This window comes from Stegodyphus dumicola, chromosome 1 (genome assembly GCF_044657685.1).
Source record: "Stegodyphus dumicola isolate Sdum_Otavi_A_Nest chromosome 1, ASM4465768v1".
Taxonomy (NCBI): domain Eukaryota; kingdom Metazoa; phylum Arthropoda; class Arachnida; order Araneae; family Eresidae; genus Stegodyphus; species Stegodyphus dumicola.
Genome location: NC_140768.1, coordinates 146,308,933 through 146,326,695, shown reverse-complemented (window position 1 = coordinate 146,326,695; position 17,763 = coordinate 146,308,933). Strand labels below are relative to the sequence as shown.

Here is a 17,763-nt window from a genome sequence, read left to right as displayed (position 1 = left end):
TTGAATACACATATATATATATACATTGGCCTAAGTGGTAAGGTACATTGGATATATACTGTATACTTTGGCCTAAGTGGTAAATGAGATAGGCAACAATAAACACTTATACATTAAAAGAAATGATACACTGAAAATGTTACTTGTGCATTAATGCCGTAAATGACAAATAATGATTACACGTAATCGTGTATCATCCTGTATAGAAATAATATAAATGTATCATCCTGTATAGAAATAATATAAACTACTAGAAATTAAATATATAAACACTTATGCATTAATAGCAATTATATTATGACAGTGGCACTTGCACAGTAATATGAATGATAATGATAAATGAAAAAAACATAATCATGTATTATTCTACTGGGCTATGCACAAATCGATAAAAATGATGATTTGAACACCTATATGTTGAGATAAACGATACACTGAAAATGATAATTGTGTATCAGTGTGAACGATGACAATCAATGATTACACATAATCATGTATCATCTTACATGAATATACATATATTATTAGAACAAATGATACACTTAAACACTTATACATTAAAAGAAATGAAATACTGAAAATGGCATTTGTACATTATACAATAGATGAAGAATAATGGTTACACGTAATCGTGCATCATCCTATGTGGCTATACATACATTAATAGAAATGATAAACTTAAACATTTATGCATTAATAGAAATGTACACTGACAATGATATTTGTGCATTAATACGAAAGGTGACACATAATCATGTGTTATCCTACTGGGCTATGCGTACATGAATAGAAATGAGACATTTAAACACCTATAAGTTGACAGAAATGTTGCACTGAGTATAATACTTGTGCATTACTACAAAAGATGACAATTAATGTATGTGCATAATCACATAGCATCCTATACATACATTAGTAGAAGTGATACACTTAAACATTAATGCTAGAACATTAATAATATACACTGAAGATGATACTTGTAGATTATACATTGCATATTATAAATTAAGCTAATACTTGCATATTATAAAATAATATGCAAGATGACGATTAATGAGGGGAACATAAATTATCCTACATGGCTATGTATAAATTATTAGAAATGAAACCTTTAAACACCTTGAGATACGAGTTTAATTCGTTCAAGTATTGAGCTCGTATAGCAAATTTCTCGTATCTAAGAGGATGATACACGATTACGTGCAAGTTCCCCATTGAAAATAATGGAAATCCAGTTAATCTATTCCGCACCCCTAAAAATATCAAAAATAAATTTTTCTTATAAATAACATTGGTAAATAATATAACCGTAGTTTACTTTATGATAGCTTCCAACACTGACCTTAACTGCTTCTCATTAATCCACACCAACAATAGCTTCTAAGAGTTTCAGACTTTGCTTGGAAGTAACGGTAACTCTTTTGCCCACAGCAAGTTTCTTAATTTTTCCCTTCTTCTTCAGGATAGTGCAGATTGGCGATGTCGAAAGGCCATTAAGTCTTTGCTAATTTTATCACTCTCACACCATGCTTATGTTTATCTATGATTTCTTTCTTAATTTCAATGGCCATGGCTTCCTTATTTTTCTCTGCTGCACTATTTGAGGCAACAATCTTCTTGGGAGGCATAGTGAAATAATTATTTCCACGTTAAATGTAATAAACAATGAACTCATAAGCGCTCAAACACATAGATCAAAGAACACTTGAGTGATCTGACGAAGGGATTTCCGGAGTCGAGCCGGATACCATCAGCCTGGCCCATTGCTCGTTACTCGAGTCAATGCTCGTATTTAGAGACAATTTTTTTTGCTAATGCTTTTCTCGTATCTCGAATTTCTTGCATATAGAGGTACTCTTATCTTAAGATTCCACTGTACATGATTTAGAGGTACAGTCAAAAGTCGTTAATCCGGACTCGTCGGGACTTCGGCGATTCCGGATTATTGATTTTTCCGGATTATAGATCATCAGTTTAAATCGCGTAGGATGGCATGCAGAAATTTAAAATTAAAAATGTGAAACCGTAATTTATGAAATGAACAATTATGATCTAAAGGGTATCAAAATTTACAAAAAAAAGCTTAATATTTATTTGTTTACTTTATTAAACATTTCTTTCAATGTAAGTTGTTTCGTTTTATGTGATAATACTTTCTCTTTAATTCTATAAACAGACATAATTTTTTGTTCACTTACAAAGTTCCGCTGTTCAAGTCCCGTTAATTGCTGTGCCGAGAATACCGACTAACTTGTCAATCGAAATTTTTTCATTTTCACTAACCTCTCTGACACATTCTTCATGTCTTTATCCATTTTTTGCAGCAATTCCACTTTTTGTTTGATGGACATCGAAACATACTTTCGTTTTGTACGATCCTTTGGGAGCTCTAGAATCAAAAATTCTATTTGACATAATCGAAAGTTCAAGTTTACTTTTTTAGTATTGCTCTTACAGTCTGCAAAAAATAATAAGCCGGATCCAATTCGAAAATTAAGGAACAACGCAATCATCAACATTAACTGAAATAGATAATTATATAATTTTAGCTTACACCGTCTGTTATACATAAAACGCGCACGTGAAAACATATTCTGCGCTTGCGCACACGCAAATGCACAGTCGTAAGAGGTTTTACGCGCACGCGTAAACGCCTATGCGCATGTGTCAACGCGGAGCATGCGCAGAAAGTTTTTAGCTTTGAGGTCCGGATTATAGATCATTCCGAATTATGGGTGTCCGAATTAACGACTTTCGACTGTACTTTTCCGTTTTGCCAGCGCAGGCGATAAAGTCACCAATAACGGTACAACTGATGCCAAATGGAATATCTTCACTGGTAACCTTTTATGCCTCATTTTCAAAACAAGTAGCAGCCATTTCTTTGATTGTTTCTTTCAACACTGCCATACAATTACAAAAAAGGTTTAGCAGATAGTTCAATTTTATGCCCTAAGGCCATTCGCCGTAATTAAATCAATGAGGATGCAATCACACCGCTTACCCAAAGGCAAAAATGTAGGAAAGGCAAAATCAAGAGTCATCAATTCTAATGAGAGTGCACTAGCGAAAAAGTACTGCATAATTTCTGAGTAAGTGCTATTCGTACAAATTGAAATAATACTTGCATTTAAACTTGTATTCCATATTAAGATTTAACTTGAAATTAATGTAGATAATTACTGAGAAAATTAGATTTTTGTAGCGTAGTTTACGTGAATGAGATCACTTGGGATCACGTGATATGAATGATATGAACCGGCGAATCAGGAAGTTGAACCATGAAAGCATATTAAATTCTTAAATTAATGTCTTTTTACAAATTTATTGTCTTTTTACAAAATTTTAAACTATATTAAAATGTTTATGCCTTCAAAATACAAAATTCTTAGAACTAACATTTATTAGCATTTTTTATGTGTGTACTGTATGTTGTCGCCTATAAAGTCTGCTTGGTAAGATTTGTGCCAGCAAAATGGAAAAGTACCAATTTAGAAAATTCTGATTTATAGTAACAGTGTAAAATGTGTGCGTAAATAAGAAGGATATTTACATATTAATGCAACCACTTTGGGATGAACAGATGATTTTTTTTTTACTGATGAAAAGATAAAAGCTACCTATCAGGTGCAAGTTTGTGGTTTTGTGAATGTTTTTTTAGAAAGATTTCCAAATTATCGATATTTATCATAAATCTGCAGATATTATCAACTTGCCAAAAGGACATATGTTTTAGCAATTTAAAATACCAATTACTGAATAAAAATTATGTAATGCATTAAAAAATTAACCCCCCCTTTTTTTTTTTTTAATTTTTTTTGCTTCATTTTCCCCAAGCACACAGCAATCTGTTTTTGCTTAAAATTAGAGAATTGCAGAGACTCAGCATTGTGCAAATCATGGCAACACTGATATCTGTCAAGCCTATATCCTTGTTAGATCCTTTTGAAATTTTGGTGTCAAATTTTGTAGTAGTGCAAACATTTTACTGCAGTATCTTCCATTGCTGGCAAATTCTAGAACCATGTATTTTAAAATTAAATAAAAAAGGCATCATTTTCATAGCTGAAATTTCATGCTTAAACTTCGTAAATAACCTTTGAACTGTGTCATGAAAAACAGCATTTTCTGCATATATAGGCAAATTTTCTTGTTCAAATTTTCAATCATTAATAAAATACTTTTATTCATCCACTCAAATTCAAGTACATTTTTTTTTAACTTGTAGTGGATGACAGTTGATGTTAATACTGTTTTTTCACAGCTTCATAAATTAGAAACGAAAACATTTTAATAATTTTAATAAAAAGTAACTAAAATAAAATTTTTCTTTGTTGACTTAGTAGGAATTGACTTAACTTTTTTTTTATATATTGTTTAAAATAAAAGAGCATAATGTTATAAAAATTACTTTTGGATTCTGCATTCTGAGATTGCACTGAAGCGAAAATTATGCTACAATGCATGGTCAAATTATGCAACATGAGCAGAAAAGATCACATTTAAGCATGTGCTTTGATCATGGTCACTGCTTATGAACAATAACAAAATAATTAGAAGAAAACACTTTTTGATTTGGAAAACTGCAGAACTTTCTGGATTATCCAATGTAGTATAATAATTTATCTGGGCACTCGTGTATTATTGCAACCATGGTAGAAGTCATTCAAATTTTCTGAATGTGTCAAATCAGGCAACTATCCATACAAACATTCTATTGGCAATCATGTTCATGACAATCCTTTAGTTAAGCAGCATCTCTGTTTTTGTGTGCATTCTTTGTCTTATATTCAAAGTTCAGTTTTTAGAGAATAATTAGGATATTTTTTGCCTTCAACTCACTTCTAAGATATAATGTGTTGAGTTTACAAACAGTCGAAGAAACTGTGTTAGTATATCTGCAGGACTACAGTATTTTATCACAAAATCACTAAAGAGAACAAAATGAGATGTGTTTGGTAGATAGCTGGTTAGTATTGCCGAATTAGTACAATTCTCTGATTTTTCTTAAGCAAAAACAGGTTGCTGTGTACATTGAGAGAAAAACAGCAGTAAAAAAGTAGAGAAGGATTTTGTGAAAAATAAGTTTTTATTTTTTTAGTTGTATATTAGCTATTTATAATTAAAGATTGTATTTCAAATTTTTAACATGTGTTTTCTTTTGATATGTGTATAATGTTTACAGACTTATAAATGTTGTTAATTTGAAAATCTTTTCCAAAAAATATCGCAAAAATCACTTGCATCCAAAAAGTAATTTTAAGGTTTTCATCCACAAGAATTTGCCATGTTGCATCATGGTGGTTGCATTAATACATAAGTATCTTTATACACCGGGTGGCCATAATTAAACTGACAGTGTTCATAGTGTTCTGTAGCGCGAACTGTTTGCGAGAATGACACCACATTTTGTAGTAAGATTAAACAAGATGGGGGACGAAGGATTCCGCGAAAAAACAAATTAGTTCCAAAAGTCACCGCTAGAGGAATATTTGGCACTGTATAATAGAAAATAGAGTGTTAACAAATGCAAATTAATATGGATTAAAATTACCTTTTATTATGCACATTTTTTGATTTAGTTCAAGGCAATACTTTTAAAAAAGCGTAAAATCTACACAAACACCGATAAAGTCTCATGATCTGCAATATCACGTACGCCGAGCAGAAGAAGTTCTTTATTCAAATTTCATGTTACATCCATTTGCACAGTGCCAGCTGTTTGGGTTTTAAAAGGCAATGTGTTACATTTCGAATCAATCGGATTGAAAGTTTATGTGCAATGTCTCCTTCTTTAGTCGAGCGTGCATTACTGGTCAAATTCTTTTACTTCAACCAGTGCAACGCGTCAGCCATTCTTCGTGCTTTTAGAATGCACAAAAAAATGCGTAAAGGTAACAGTCCTGTGTCAGTTAATGGGCTAAAAGCAATGGTTGCGGCGTTTGAAAAGCAGGTTCTCTGATGGGGAGTCAGGCAGAGGACGAAAAGCTGTACCGTAGGATACAACCGAAGCATTTGCCACGGCGATTGTCGACAGAGGACCAGACAATATTGCTGCCACCTCTAGCACTCGTGGAGTAGCTCGGAATATGGATATGCCTTACAGTACGGTATGGAAAATCTTACGAAAGATTATTAACTTCTATCCATACAAGATCAGCCGTGTATAGGAGTTACTGTACCCCGACCATGATAAGCGATTGACTTTTGCTCTCACCTTTCTTGCCAGAATGGAGGTGGGTGATGCTTGGCTGTGGAAAATCTTATGGGGAGACGAAGCCCACTTTTACCTGAATGGAACTGTGAATACCCAGAACTGCTGAATTTGGGATGACAAACCACCACATGCAGTCACAGCAATTCCCTTACATTCACCAAAGGTAACTGTTTCGTGTGGGTTCACAGCGGAATTTATCATAGGTCCATTCTTCTATGAGAACATTACCCCGACAGGACCAGAAACCTGTTCTGTTACTGGAGAGAAATATCGCCACATGTTGAACAGCTTTGTCATTCCGGCACTTCAGCAAAGACAATGCCTGGGGAAAATCATTTTCATGCAAGATGGAGCCCCTCCACACGTTACTGTATGGGTGCAACAGATGCTACGACAGAAATTCACAACAGAAAGGGTCATTAGCCGCTACTTTCGAACTGCATGGCCACCTCAGTCGCCTGATCTTACCCCATGCAGCTTCTGGCTATGGGGTTACCTTAAGTCCAAGGTCTATCAAAGAGTGGTCCAGGACCTGACTATGTTGAAGGATAACATATCATGGACTGTACGGGAGATTCCTGCAGACATGTTACTTTCTGCTGTTGTACATACTGTGCACAGAATGCAATATGTAGTCCACAACAATGGCAGCCACATTGAACCTCATTTGAATGCAAAATAAAAGGTAATTTCCTTATTGATTTGTATTTGTTAACACTCTATTTTCACACAGTGCCAAATATTCCCCTAGCGGTCACTTTTGGAACTAATAATTTTTTTTTCGCGGAATCCTTCGTCCCCCATCTTGTTTAATCTTCCTACAAAATGTGGTGTCATTCTCGCAAATAGATAGTGCTACAGAATACTGTGGGCACTGTCAGTTTAATTATGGCCACCCAGTATGTATATTCTTCATAAATTTTATAATCTACATTTTATATTTAAGAAAATAAAATATTGTAAAATAACTATTTTTCCCAAAATGATTTTGTCAGATTTTTATGTGTATTTTCATTCTAGATATCAAGTATAATGCCATGGATGAAAAGGACGAATTTCGGAGGTAGGTAAAGTTATTAAATGCTTTAATAATTATTACTTTTACACTTGCAAAATATTTTATTCTAACAATGAATAGTGCTAATTATTATTCATAACTTTACAAAATGATGCCTCGACATCTCTCTGATTAGCCGTTAAATAATATTCTTAGCCTTGCCACATGCCATCTATTTCATTCCAGTGAGTGCATTTACCCAATATTGGGGTGTTATAATGTTTGGGCTGGTCTGTGTTTGTATAATTTAAAGCCAAGGATACTAATTAAATTAAGTATGCAATTAAATTAATTATTATGCTAATTAAATTAATTTATTAAAACAAACAAATAATTTATTAAATAATTAAATTATTTTGCTAATTGAATCAATTAATTTATGCTAATTGAATTAATTTGTTAATAGTGAATTAATTTAAGCTTTTTGCATTGGAACCTTTTTACATGTTAAAAAAGCCAGCTTGATGGTGAATACCAATTTGTATAATAGATTTGTCCTATTTAAGGTTTTTGAGATCTGCTAAAAAATTCTGAAGTGTTGATACATCAGTTTATCAATACGCTTACATTAATGAAATTACAAATTAGTTAGACAAGCAGTGAAAACTGTAGCAAAAATAAGCAAAAATTTACTTTATATCCAATTTTCTAAATTCTGTAAGTAAATCATATTCTAACAGATGAAAAATGTACAATAAAAGCAAAGTTAGATAAAACTTTATACACAAGTTTTGCTTCGTAATTTTCAGATTCAGTTCTCATCTGTTACTAAACTATTGACCCATTGGAAGTCTCTCAGCCTATTGAGACAGTTTCCTGTTATATTTTCAGCAACTTTTGGTCGTGTTTTTAAGTTGAAAATATTCATTTTTTGATTTGCAAATATTTTATTCTGTTCTAAGTTTGATTATTTAAGAGTTATGAAGTTAGAAAAAAAAAAAAAAAAAAAAAAAAAAACATGTACAGATGGATACATTGAACTCTCATTTTTTAAATTGGTATAAAAGATTACAGTACCACCAAAGATAAAAATTAGCTGCTTTTTGGGCCTGTATTTTATTGGTACTACTAATTGCTAAGAATGACATTGACCGTATTATCAATACTTATTGCTGAGAACAAGAAATGTAAACAATGTAGAAATGTGAGAGATCATTCAAAATATCTGGTAACGTTAAAAGTCTGAAAGAAGCTTATGGGATAGACAACTTGACAAATAACCTTTGTGTAATGTTCTTAACCATACAAATGACACTGAGTTAATGATTGCCTTTTTTTACCCTGTAGAAATAATTTTCCTAATGAAATAAGAACTGGAAATATGCTAACTCATTTGACATATAAAGCACATAAAGAACTTTAACAGTAAAATTAGACAATGGTGTCTTCAGTGCGCATTAGACGATCTCTGTTAGGTTAGAAAGTGGTTGTCTTACAGATTGCTTATTATAATTATGAGCACTATATCTATTTCTCACAAGTATTAATTATTTTCAGTGGTGTTGTCTGTGAGCAGAGAGTGCAAGGATTTACTGTATTTTGCTTTTAAATAAGAAAATATGTCTTATACAACTCTTAAACTGAAATAGAAAGCTAATTGCTCATTTAGTTTTAAATAATGATTCAGCTTTCAGAACAAGCAATACTTCAACATTGGTAAGTGATTTTTTTTATAATGTAAGTTATTTTTTATAATGTAATGTAAATGTAAGCCTCAGCCTCGAAATTAAATATCAGTTTTTACTAAACATTGGTTCATTAATGTTCGAGTGTTTTAAGACCTAGGTGAACTTGATAGCTAGACTCGGTTTAAATGCTGACTAATGGGTTGATTGCAGGGGTATTCTCTCAATTTTCTTCTTGTGTAACATGAATACAAGCCAGGCTTTCTAAGGAAATTTTCCATAAAAGCCCCTTTATGTATATAGTCCTCGTGTGTTCGCCATGTTAAATATATCAGCTCTAATATCACTGTATACCTGGCATGGAGTATTGCTTTTAATTCTGTACCTAGTTCAAACAAATGATGTTGAACTGAGAAAACCATCAAGCAATTATTCACTGAAGTATACTTCTGAGCAGTGGAGCTATGGAAATTTTAACAAACATTCTCTTATCACACTTTATGTTATAAAAACAAAATCATATTTCAATCAATTTTTTTTTTTTTTTTTTTTTTGCAAAAATTAAAAATAAAAGTAATTGTGAATGAACAAGAAAACATTTCTAAATAAATAAAAAATCAATCTGTTAAGAGTTAATAAAATCACAGAAATTGTATAAAATAAGAGTAAATTGAATTATTCACCCAATTTATGCCAAAAGCTGCCATACATTATTTTTCCACCTTCATATCAGTTGAAGGCCAAGTTATGATTTTTCAAAAATGTTTTTGCATAAGGTTTAGGGCTAAATTCTCTTTAAAATATTTCCTATTTAAAGAGATTGTGAGTAAATATGAAATATGCTATACAGTTTGATTCTGTTATTTCAAAAAATACTTTTCCTTAAGCTAAAAGTTTGTTCAGTTAAATGCTACTAGTGGCTGTATTCTTCATAATGACTTTAGCTTTCTCCACATTGTTAGGAATTTCATTATGCAGTCTTTCCAGTTAAAGCCGTTTCAGTAAAGTCTGGAAACAAATTTTATTTTATTTCATACTTTAATATTAAATTAAATTTTTAATCTGAGTATGTTTGTGACTTGCAAGACATGTTTTTTCATGGAATAATTAAACAAGCAAGCCAACAAACAAAAAAAAATAGAGCTCAAAAATTAGAGATACATTTTACAAATGGCTCATGCTCATTCCTGTGAGTTTCATAAACTGCTTATCACTCACTGCTTTGGAGTATAGTTTTTAAATGTTTAACATGTACATACTTGAAACACGGAAAATAATCACTCCTAAATTTTACTCAAACCGACTGCTACCAGTCAGTGTTTGAAACATCCCTGAAAATTCATTTGTGACATATGGCAGTTGTTATCTTTTGTTTTGAGTCGCTAACAATTACCTTCTGAGTGAACATGTTTTTGGAAAGCTTTTTTTTCCCCTAGTGCCTTAAAGCAAGGGGAGATAAGAACCACATTTACACTTTTATCAAATGGAATGAAGGAGAAATTAAATGTTACTAATAATCAGTTAAATATAACTAATTGGCTTCTTGCTCTTATCTTCAAATAGATTCTAAAGCAGAATTTTATTTTAAAAGTGCTCCCAACTTGCATAACTTTGCCATTTAATTATTTATGAATGCATAGTTTTCTTTGTAATTGTTTTTAATTTGTATTCAAATCTTGTACGGAATTTTCCCATTTTTATATTTCTTTAATTCCTGTGCTACATTTATACCTTAATATGGTTTTTAATGTATGTGAAAATCATAATTTCAATTTTGTTTTTAAATTGCATGTGTCCCAATAATGCCTTTTACATGTAATAGAAAATTTGGCTTTTTTCTTTTTGTACCATATAATTACTAATTAAAAACACGTAATTAGTATAAAACCTTTTGTGATGCAAAATGAGGAAAAAAAAAAAAAAAAGAGCAAATGAGAATAATTAATCCATTGTGATATGCCTATATATATATGTAGGATTTACTTTCAAAACACACACGAGGAGAGCACGTCTATTGCATTATTAAATGCTTTATTTTACTGATAAGAAATAGATAAAAGAAATAAAAGGTAAGTTAAGTAAAAATTAATATTGCAGGTGATGTCATGATAGTTATACTCAGTCCACACAGGATTCATGTAATGATGAACATTTCTCACACACTTGTAACAACATCCACAGCTAGCTTTACATAATATGATCAGCTTGGCTACAAGGAACTTAAACATCGAAGGAAACCATCTGTTTCCACCAACTCTTGGAGGATTTACAAGCCGTCTGCTTGCCTCCGCTCCTTTCCACGTCTGGAAGCTATCTCGCGTTGTCTCGACTGCTCCGCACTGTCCTAAGCTGGGATGACATCACCTCACTAGGTATTCTAAGTCAGCATCGGTGGCAATTATCTCCACAGTTTCGGCCATCTTGTGGGGCATCGTCCTTGATGCCTTTTGAGTGGACATCGACATCATCATGAGGTACGTGCAAAGAGAATAAAAAAAGAAAGAAAAAAGAGTATCAGGTCCTTAGGTTTTCAGCTGATACAAACATCAAATCAATTTGACCATGGCTTCATATGGTCAGCCGCAGTAGATGTCAAATTCGGTCCTTCATGGCATCCTACTTTTTCGACTTCATATCTGTCATTTGATTTAGCGGCTATGATTTTGTTCGATGAAACTGAGGTCGTAGTTTCAAACCAGTCCCATACTGAGTTCTCTGAATGGCTACCAAGTCACCAATCTTGTACAGTTTCAGTTTTTTTCGTTTTTTGTTAAATTGCTTACGATTCTCTTCTTGTATCTTCAAAATGTTGTTTTTCGCATCTTCCCTCATTTCATCACGTTCTTGCATCAACTACTTTAGATATTCTTCATTCAATATCTCGCTGATTCTCAGATCTTCCTTGTTCGTCATTTTCGTGCCTGTGAGAAGTTCAAACAGTGAATATTTTGTACTTCTCGTAGTTTACTGTTGATTATTCTCTGGCCATCTGGAACATATTTAAACCATTTTGTTGAATCCTCATGTGATAATTTTGACAAAACAGGAATCAAAATTCTATGGATTCGCTCAATTTGTCCGTTACCTCTTGGAAAACCAGTAGTAATTTTAACATGTTCTATGTCTTTTTCCGTACAGTAAGCTGAAAATTCTTTTGATGTAAAGGCACTACCTCGATCTGAAATGATTCTGGCTGGATTCCCAAATACAGTCTGTTGTTGCCTCAATTTTGAAATAAATTGTTGCATAGTTGGTGGTTTCACTAGATAGAACCAAGTAAATTTCATAAAGGCATCGACCACAGTTAGAATGTGTTGGTATCTCTTTTTCGTCGATGGAAGAGGTCCAGTAAAGTCAACATGGTACATACTCAAGGTGGTTTCTTTCGGTAGAGGATGAAGAAATCTTTCTGCTTTTCCTTGCTTCTTGTTGTACAGTATGCATTCTATACAGTTTGCAATTACTCTTTCAACTTTGCATTTCAGTCTGGATTATGTCATTCCGGATTATGGGTGTCCGAATTAACGACTTTTGACTGTAGACATACTGAGTTCTCTGAATGGCTACCAAGTCGCCAATCTTGTACAGTTTCAGTTTTTTTCGTTTTTTGTTAAATTGCTTACGATTCTCTTCTTGTATCTTCAAAATGTTGTTTTTCGCATCTTCCCTCATTTCATCACGTTCTTGCATCAACTGTTCCGTTTTCAGTTACATGTCCTAAAAATTCAATTTTCCATTTTAAGAATTGGCACTTTTTAAAATTTATTTGTAATCCGTATCCCGAAGCAGTTTTGAATACTCTTTCTAATTTCTCTAAACATTCAACTTCATCATTAGCCGGTACGATTATATCATCCATATAAATAATTAGTACACCCTCATTTAGCAAGTCACGAAATACTGAATAAATATACCTTTGAAAAACATTTGGACTAATACATAAACCAAACGGAGCTTTAAGAAATTCATAAATACCATTATGTGTTACGAATGCGGTGTATTTTGTGCACTTTTCATTTCAAAGCCATTTTTCAAATTTAGTGTTGTGAAGACCTTTGATTGTTCTAACCGATCAAGTATTTCTGGGATTAAAGGCAGTGGAAATTTGTCTTTAGTAATCTTCTTATTTAATTTCTGATAATCAATGTACAATCTTTTAGAATTATCTCGCTTGCTACACAAAAAATAGGTGCCAAATAATTAGAATTGCTAAGCTTTATTATGCCTTCTTTCAACTATTCCTTAATTTGCTCATCAACAATTTTTTGTTCTGCAAAAGACATGTATCTTCTATTTTGACAGACAGGAATTTCATCACATAAATTTATTTGCATCTTGAAATCACATTGCGTACTTTTCCGAGGTTGGTACGAATGAATTAATTTACACAGTCTTTCTTTATGTCCCACATTTGAAATATGCGATAAATCAATCTCGTTGACAGAAATAGCATTCACCAGATGTGAAAGGTAATTAAACTTTGAGCTACTTCCGCTTTCGGGATTTTTGTTTAGATTAACAGAGATGCCAGGCGATTACGAAAGATCATAAACATTCTTCAATGACACAGCAATATTCATATTTCTCGTAACGCAACGAACATTAGTATTTCGATATGACTCAGCAGTTATCAAGTTTACATTACTTTTATTCCGATGAGAAATTATTTGGAGGCCATTCTCGGTAAAGGAGAAGTTAAACTGATTCGTTACATCCAAACCTATTACAATTTGATTACATAATGATTTGACAACATAAATTTTCGTACGAAGTGAAAAACTATCAATTAAAATATCAGAAATAAAAAAGACAATGGGATATGTTTGCTTTGATTCAATTCCTTTTAATGTGATATCACTAAGATTCAAATTTGGAGAGCCAATTTGCTTATGTAACTCAACGCTGCATATTGTAACATCTGAACCAGTGTCAACAAGACTACCAACTAAATGATTATTTATTTCTACAGTCTTCATAATTCTATTATTATCAGAAATTCGCTGTACTAAAGCTGCTTGTTTCTTGGGGTTCTGGTTTTGATAGTTAGTTGATTTATGCCCAAACTTTTTACATATAAAACATTTTATCCCGTTCGATTTGTTTATACATTAAGAAGATTTATAACCAAATTCCTCGCAACTAAAACATTTCAGTTTATTAACGTTAGGTTGATTTTGGTTTGATGATGCAAGCTTACTTCTATCTTTAATCCGAGTGTCTACTTACGGTTTCAAATTTTTAAACTTATCATTGTCCGATCTCATTTTATCATAAATTTTTAGCCTTTGTTTAAACTCAGATATTGTTTCGCAACCATATAGTATAGTTTTCCTCACCACAGAATCGGGAATACCATCTATGACATATTTAATCAATGAAGCATCTTCAGTGTTACCTCACAAACACATTTCTTTCATTTTCAAAAAATACTCATCTAAAGATTCATTAGGCATTAATTTATGCTTACATAACATTTCATGCAGTTCAGCTTTACCAAACTTAGATTTCAAAAGCTTTTTTAACTTAATCCAGTCATTAACGTTAGGTTTGCTCTGAATAAAAAGTTTTGCTTTACCTTTTAATGATCTTTTAGCAAAAACTAATTTATCCAAATCACTCTATTTCAAAGAATTTGTGACATCTTCAAATTCATCAGTCCATTTATCAACATTTTCATATGCATTACCAGAAAAAGGATTAACAATACTTTCAATATCCGGAAAACTAAGATGAGGTTTAAAATGATCTTAAATTGAAAGCTGCATACTGTTATTTACCCGAGACTCATTAAAACCAGGATTGTGTCTTTGATTATCATCAAGCATTACTTCAGAAATTTTGTTAACAGTTTCATCTTCAATATCACTATTTTCTTCATGCAAAATATTTTCAAATAATACAGATAAATCACACAGGAAAGAGACAATTCGGGTTACTATTTCAGTTTTTGAACCCTCTGAATTTATGCATAGTACATTACAAACATTATAGACATAGTCATTCAAAGAAAAACTATTCTGCTCTGTATCTATTTTCTTAGTAAATTCTTCAGAATCTGGTTTAAATATAAAGCCAGAAAATTCACGTAATCTTTTCCGGTTATTTCAATCTCCATCAGTATTAAAAATAAGCTTATGCAAACTTTTGATTTCAGAACTTTTACTCTTCTTTAAAGCTGCTTTCAATTCTGGAATTTCTATTAACTTCATATTGGAAAGAAAGTTTTGTACTTACCCGACAGATGATCGTCTTCAATTGGTAATCCAAACACTTAAACAGTAACCCAATGAATCCAACAACTTGTAAGAACAGTCCACTAAATTCACAGTCAGTCAATACACAGTTCAGAATACTATTCGCATACTTTCGACTTAAGAGTTCGTTGAGTTCGCGCCGCGGTTGTCGCGAGTTCTGGAGGATTTACTTTCAAAACACACACAAGGAGAGCACGTCTATTGCATTATTAAATACTTTATTTTACTGATAAGAAATAGATAAAAGAAATAAAAGGTAAGTTAAGTAAAAATTGATATTGTAGTTGCTGTCACGATAGTTGTACTCAGTCCACACAGGATTCATGTAATGATGAACATTTCTCACACACTCGTAACATTCACAACCAGCTTTAGATAATATGATCAGCTTGGCTCAAGGAACTTAAACATCGAAGGAAACCATTTGTTTCCACCAACTCTTGGAGGATTTACAAGCCGTCTGCTTGCCTCCGCTCCTCTCCACGTCTGGAAGCTATCTTGCGTTGTTTCGACTGCTCCGCACTGTCCTAAGCTGGGATGACGTCACCTCGCTAGGTATTCTAAATCAGCATCGGTCGTCGATGATCTCCACATATATGAATGATATTGACATCAATTAATGTAGAAAACAAGATTTCTTTTTTATATAAGGGTTATGTTTGGAAGACTGTCAAAGCCTGGATCTTCCACACAGGCAATGGAGAGAACAGAATGGAAAATAATAATAATAAACTTATAATCTGAAAACTTTAGATTAGTTTTTAATGTTTTACAGTTTATCTTAGTTTATCTTAGTTTATCTTTGTAGTGGATTTTCTCAGCAAGTGTAGAAACTAGAAGAATGTGTAAAAAATTAGATTTTGTAATTTTTACAGAATTTATTTTATTAAATTTAAAAATGCCAGAACAAGACTTTGTGTTGTTTAAAATGTTTTTGTAATTCGAAGTATAGGTCTGTGACCAGTGGTTGTAAATAGTGGTCTGATAAGGACTTTTGTAGACAGGGTATATCAGTACAACGTTGACAAACCTTCAGGAGAGATAGAGTACACCTAGACGATGGGAAATCGCACGGGAATGCATGTTCCTGGTATGGTAGTGATGACATCTACAGCAGAAACCTACAAATAGTAGTACAGCAGAAACCTACAAGTAGAACAAAAATAAACACCATTCATCATTAAAGAAGGTGTTCGAAATTACAACCGCAGACCGTAATGCAAGCTTCACATCTCTGCATGAAAGTTCTGCATCATGAATAGAAGATGCATGAAGCGCGGTTCCTGCATCAGGGTCAGGGTCGTAATTTCAAACACATTCTTTGATGATGATCGTTGTCTCTATATGTTATTTTTTTCTCTCTTTTACTTGTACTCTGAATAATAAGTATGTTCTCTCACCCTGTTCATGTCCTTTCTTTCTTGACTTTTGTGTCGTCACTACCAGGCCAGGAAAGCGTTTCCGGCCATGCATTACTATGTAATTTCCCATCGTCTTGGTGTACCCTATCTCTCCTGAAAGTTTGTCAATACTGTACTGAAACATCTTGTATATGTATTTGAGGGGGAAAAAATATTAAGCTGCATTTTATAAAAATGGCAGATACCAGTAGTTCTGAAACTTTCCATAAATTATACCTTTTGTCATGATTAAGTATCTTAATACCTTCAAGATAAAATTTCTCCAAAAGGTTACAAAACATAACAATCTGGGGATTACAACCAAAATATTACAACCTGGCAATCTTCAATGGCAGCTGTAACTATTTAAAAAACATTTGTGTTAAAATATCTCATAATATGTATCTAATACGTTAAAATATCAAGTAGCATCATGGTGGGTTAATAAAATAAGAAATTTAATCTTTAATTATAAAATATCTAGAAAAATATACTGTGATTTTTTTTTTTTTTTTTTTTTTTTTTAAATAATTTCTTCAGAAAAAGGACAAAAGTTGAAATGTTCATTAAGGTTCCCAAATGTAAATTTAAGTAAAATTTTTAATCGGAATTTTCAAGTTGAAAGTATGTAAATCTTGATAGTCTGCAAGGAAAGTATCCCTAGTAGCTTGACAGAGTTTTCTTACATTTTATTATCTAGTAGAGGAACAGCTTTAAATTTTACCTGTTGTAGTACTTATTTTTTAGGTACATGTATTATTTGCATGAAGAAGTATTCTTGCACGAGTAGTGCAAATACTGTGAAAAAGCAAAAATCGGAACGTGAACTGCAATTTGAGGAAAAAATTTTGGCAAGAACTTACTTTTCCTTTTCTGTAAAACTAAAAGGGGAAAAAAAGTTTTTTTTCTTTTGACAGCTACTAGCATTCAGATATGTACCATGGCATGAGATCTTGTAGCCTATCAATTATTTAAAACGAAATTTTCTCTGTCTGCTATTATTATGATTATATGCTGAACATTTTTAAACAAATCTCATTTTATCATCTAAATATAAGAGAATAAAAAATGTAAAGGTTAATGTCACATAACATCTTCATTTGCAGTGATTTCGAAGAATTAATGATATCATTTTGGATACTTTATAGTACCCTCACTGAAAAATTTGCAAAAACATTTATGAGGCTAAGCAGTATGTCACTAAAATAGT

General features: G+C 32.3%; 1 protein-coding gene across 1 annotated transcript in view; it reads left to right on the top strand.

Annotated features, from left to right (window-relative positions):
• LOC118189377 (circadian locomoter output cycles protein kaput-like) overlaps positions 1 to 17,763 on the top strand; it is a 184,696-nt gene that overhangs the window by 26,807 nt on the left and 140,126 nt on the right. Inside the window, exon 3 of the mRNA XM_035359969.2 lies at positions 7,238 to 7,280. Within this exon, the coding sequence (XP_035215860.1) occupies positions 7,255 to 7,280 (26 nt within the window). The 5' untranslated portion in view covers positions 7,238 to 7,254. The remainder of the gene's footprint in view (positions 1 to 7,237; positions 7,281 to 17,763) is intronic.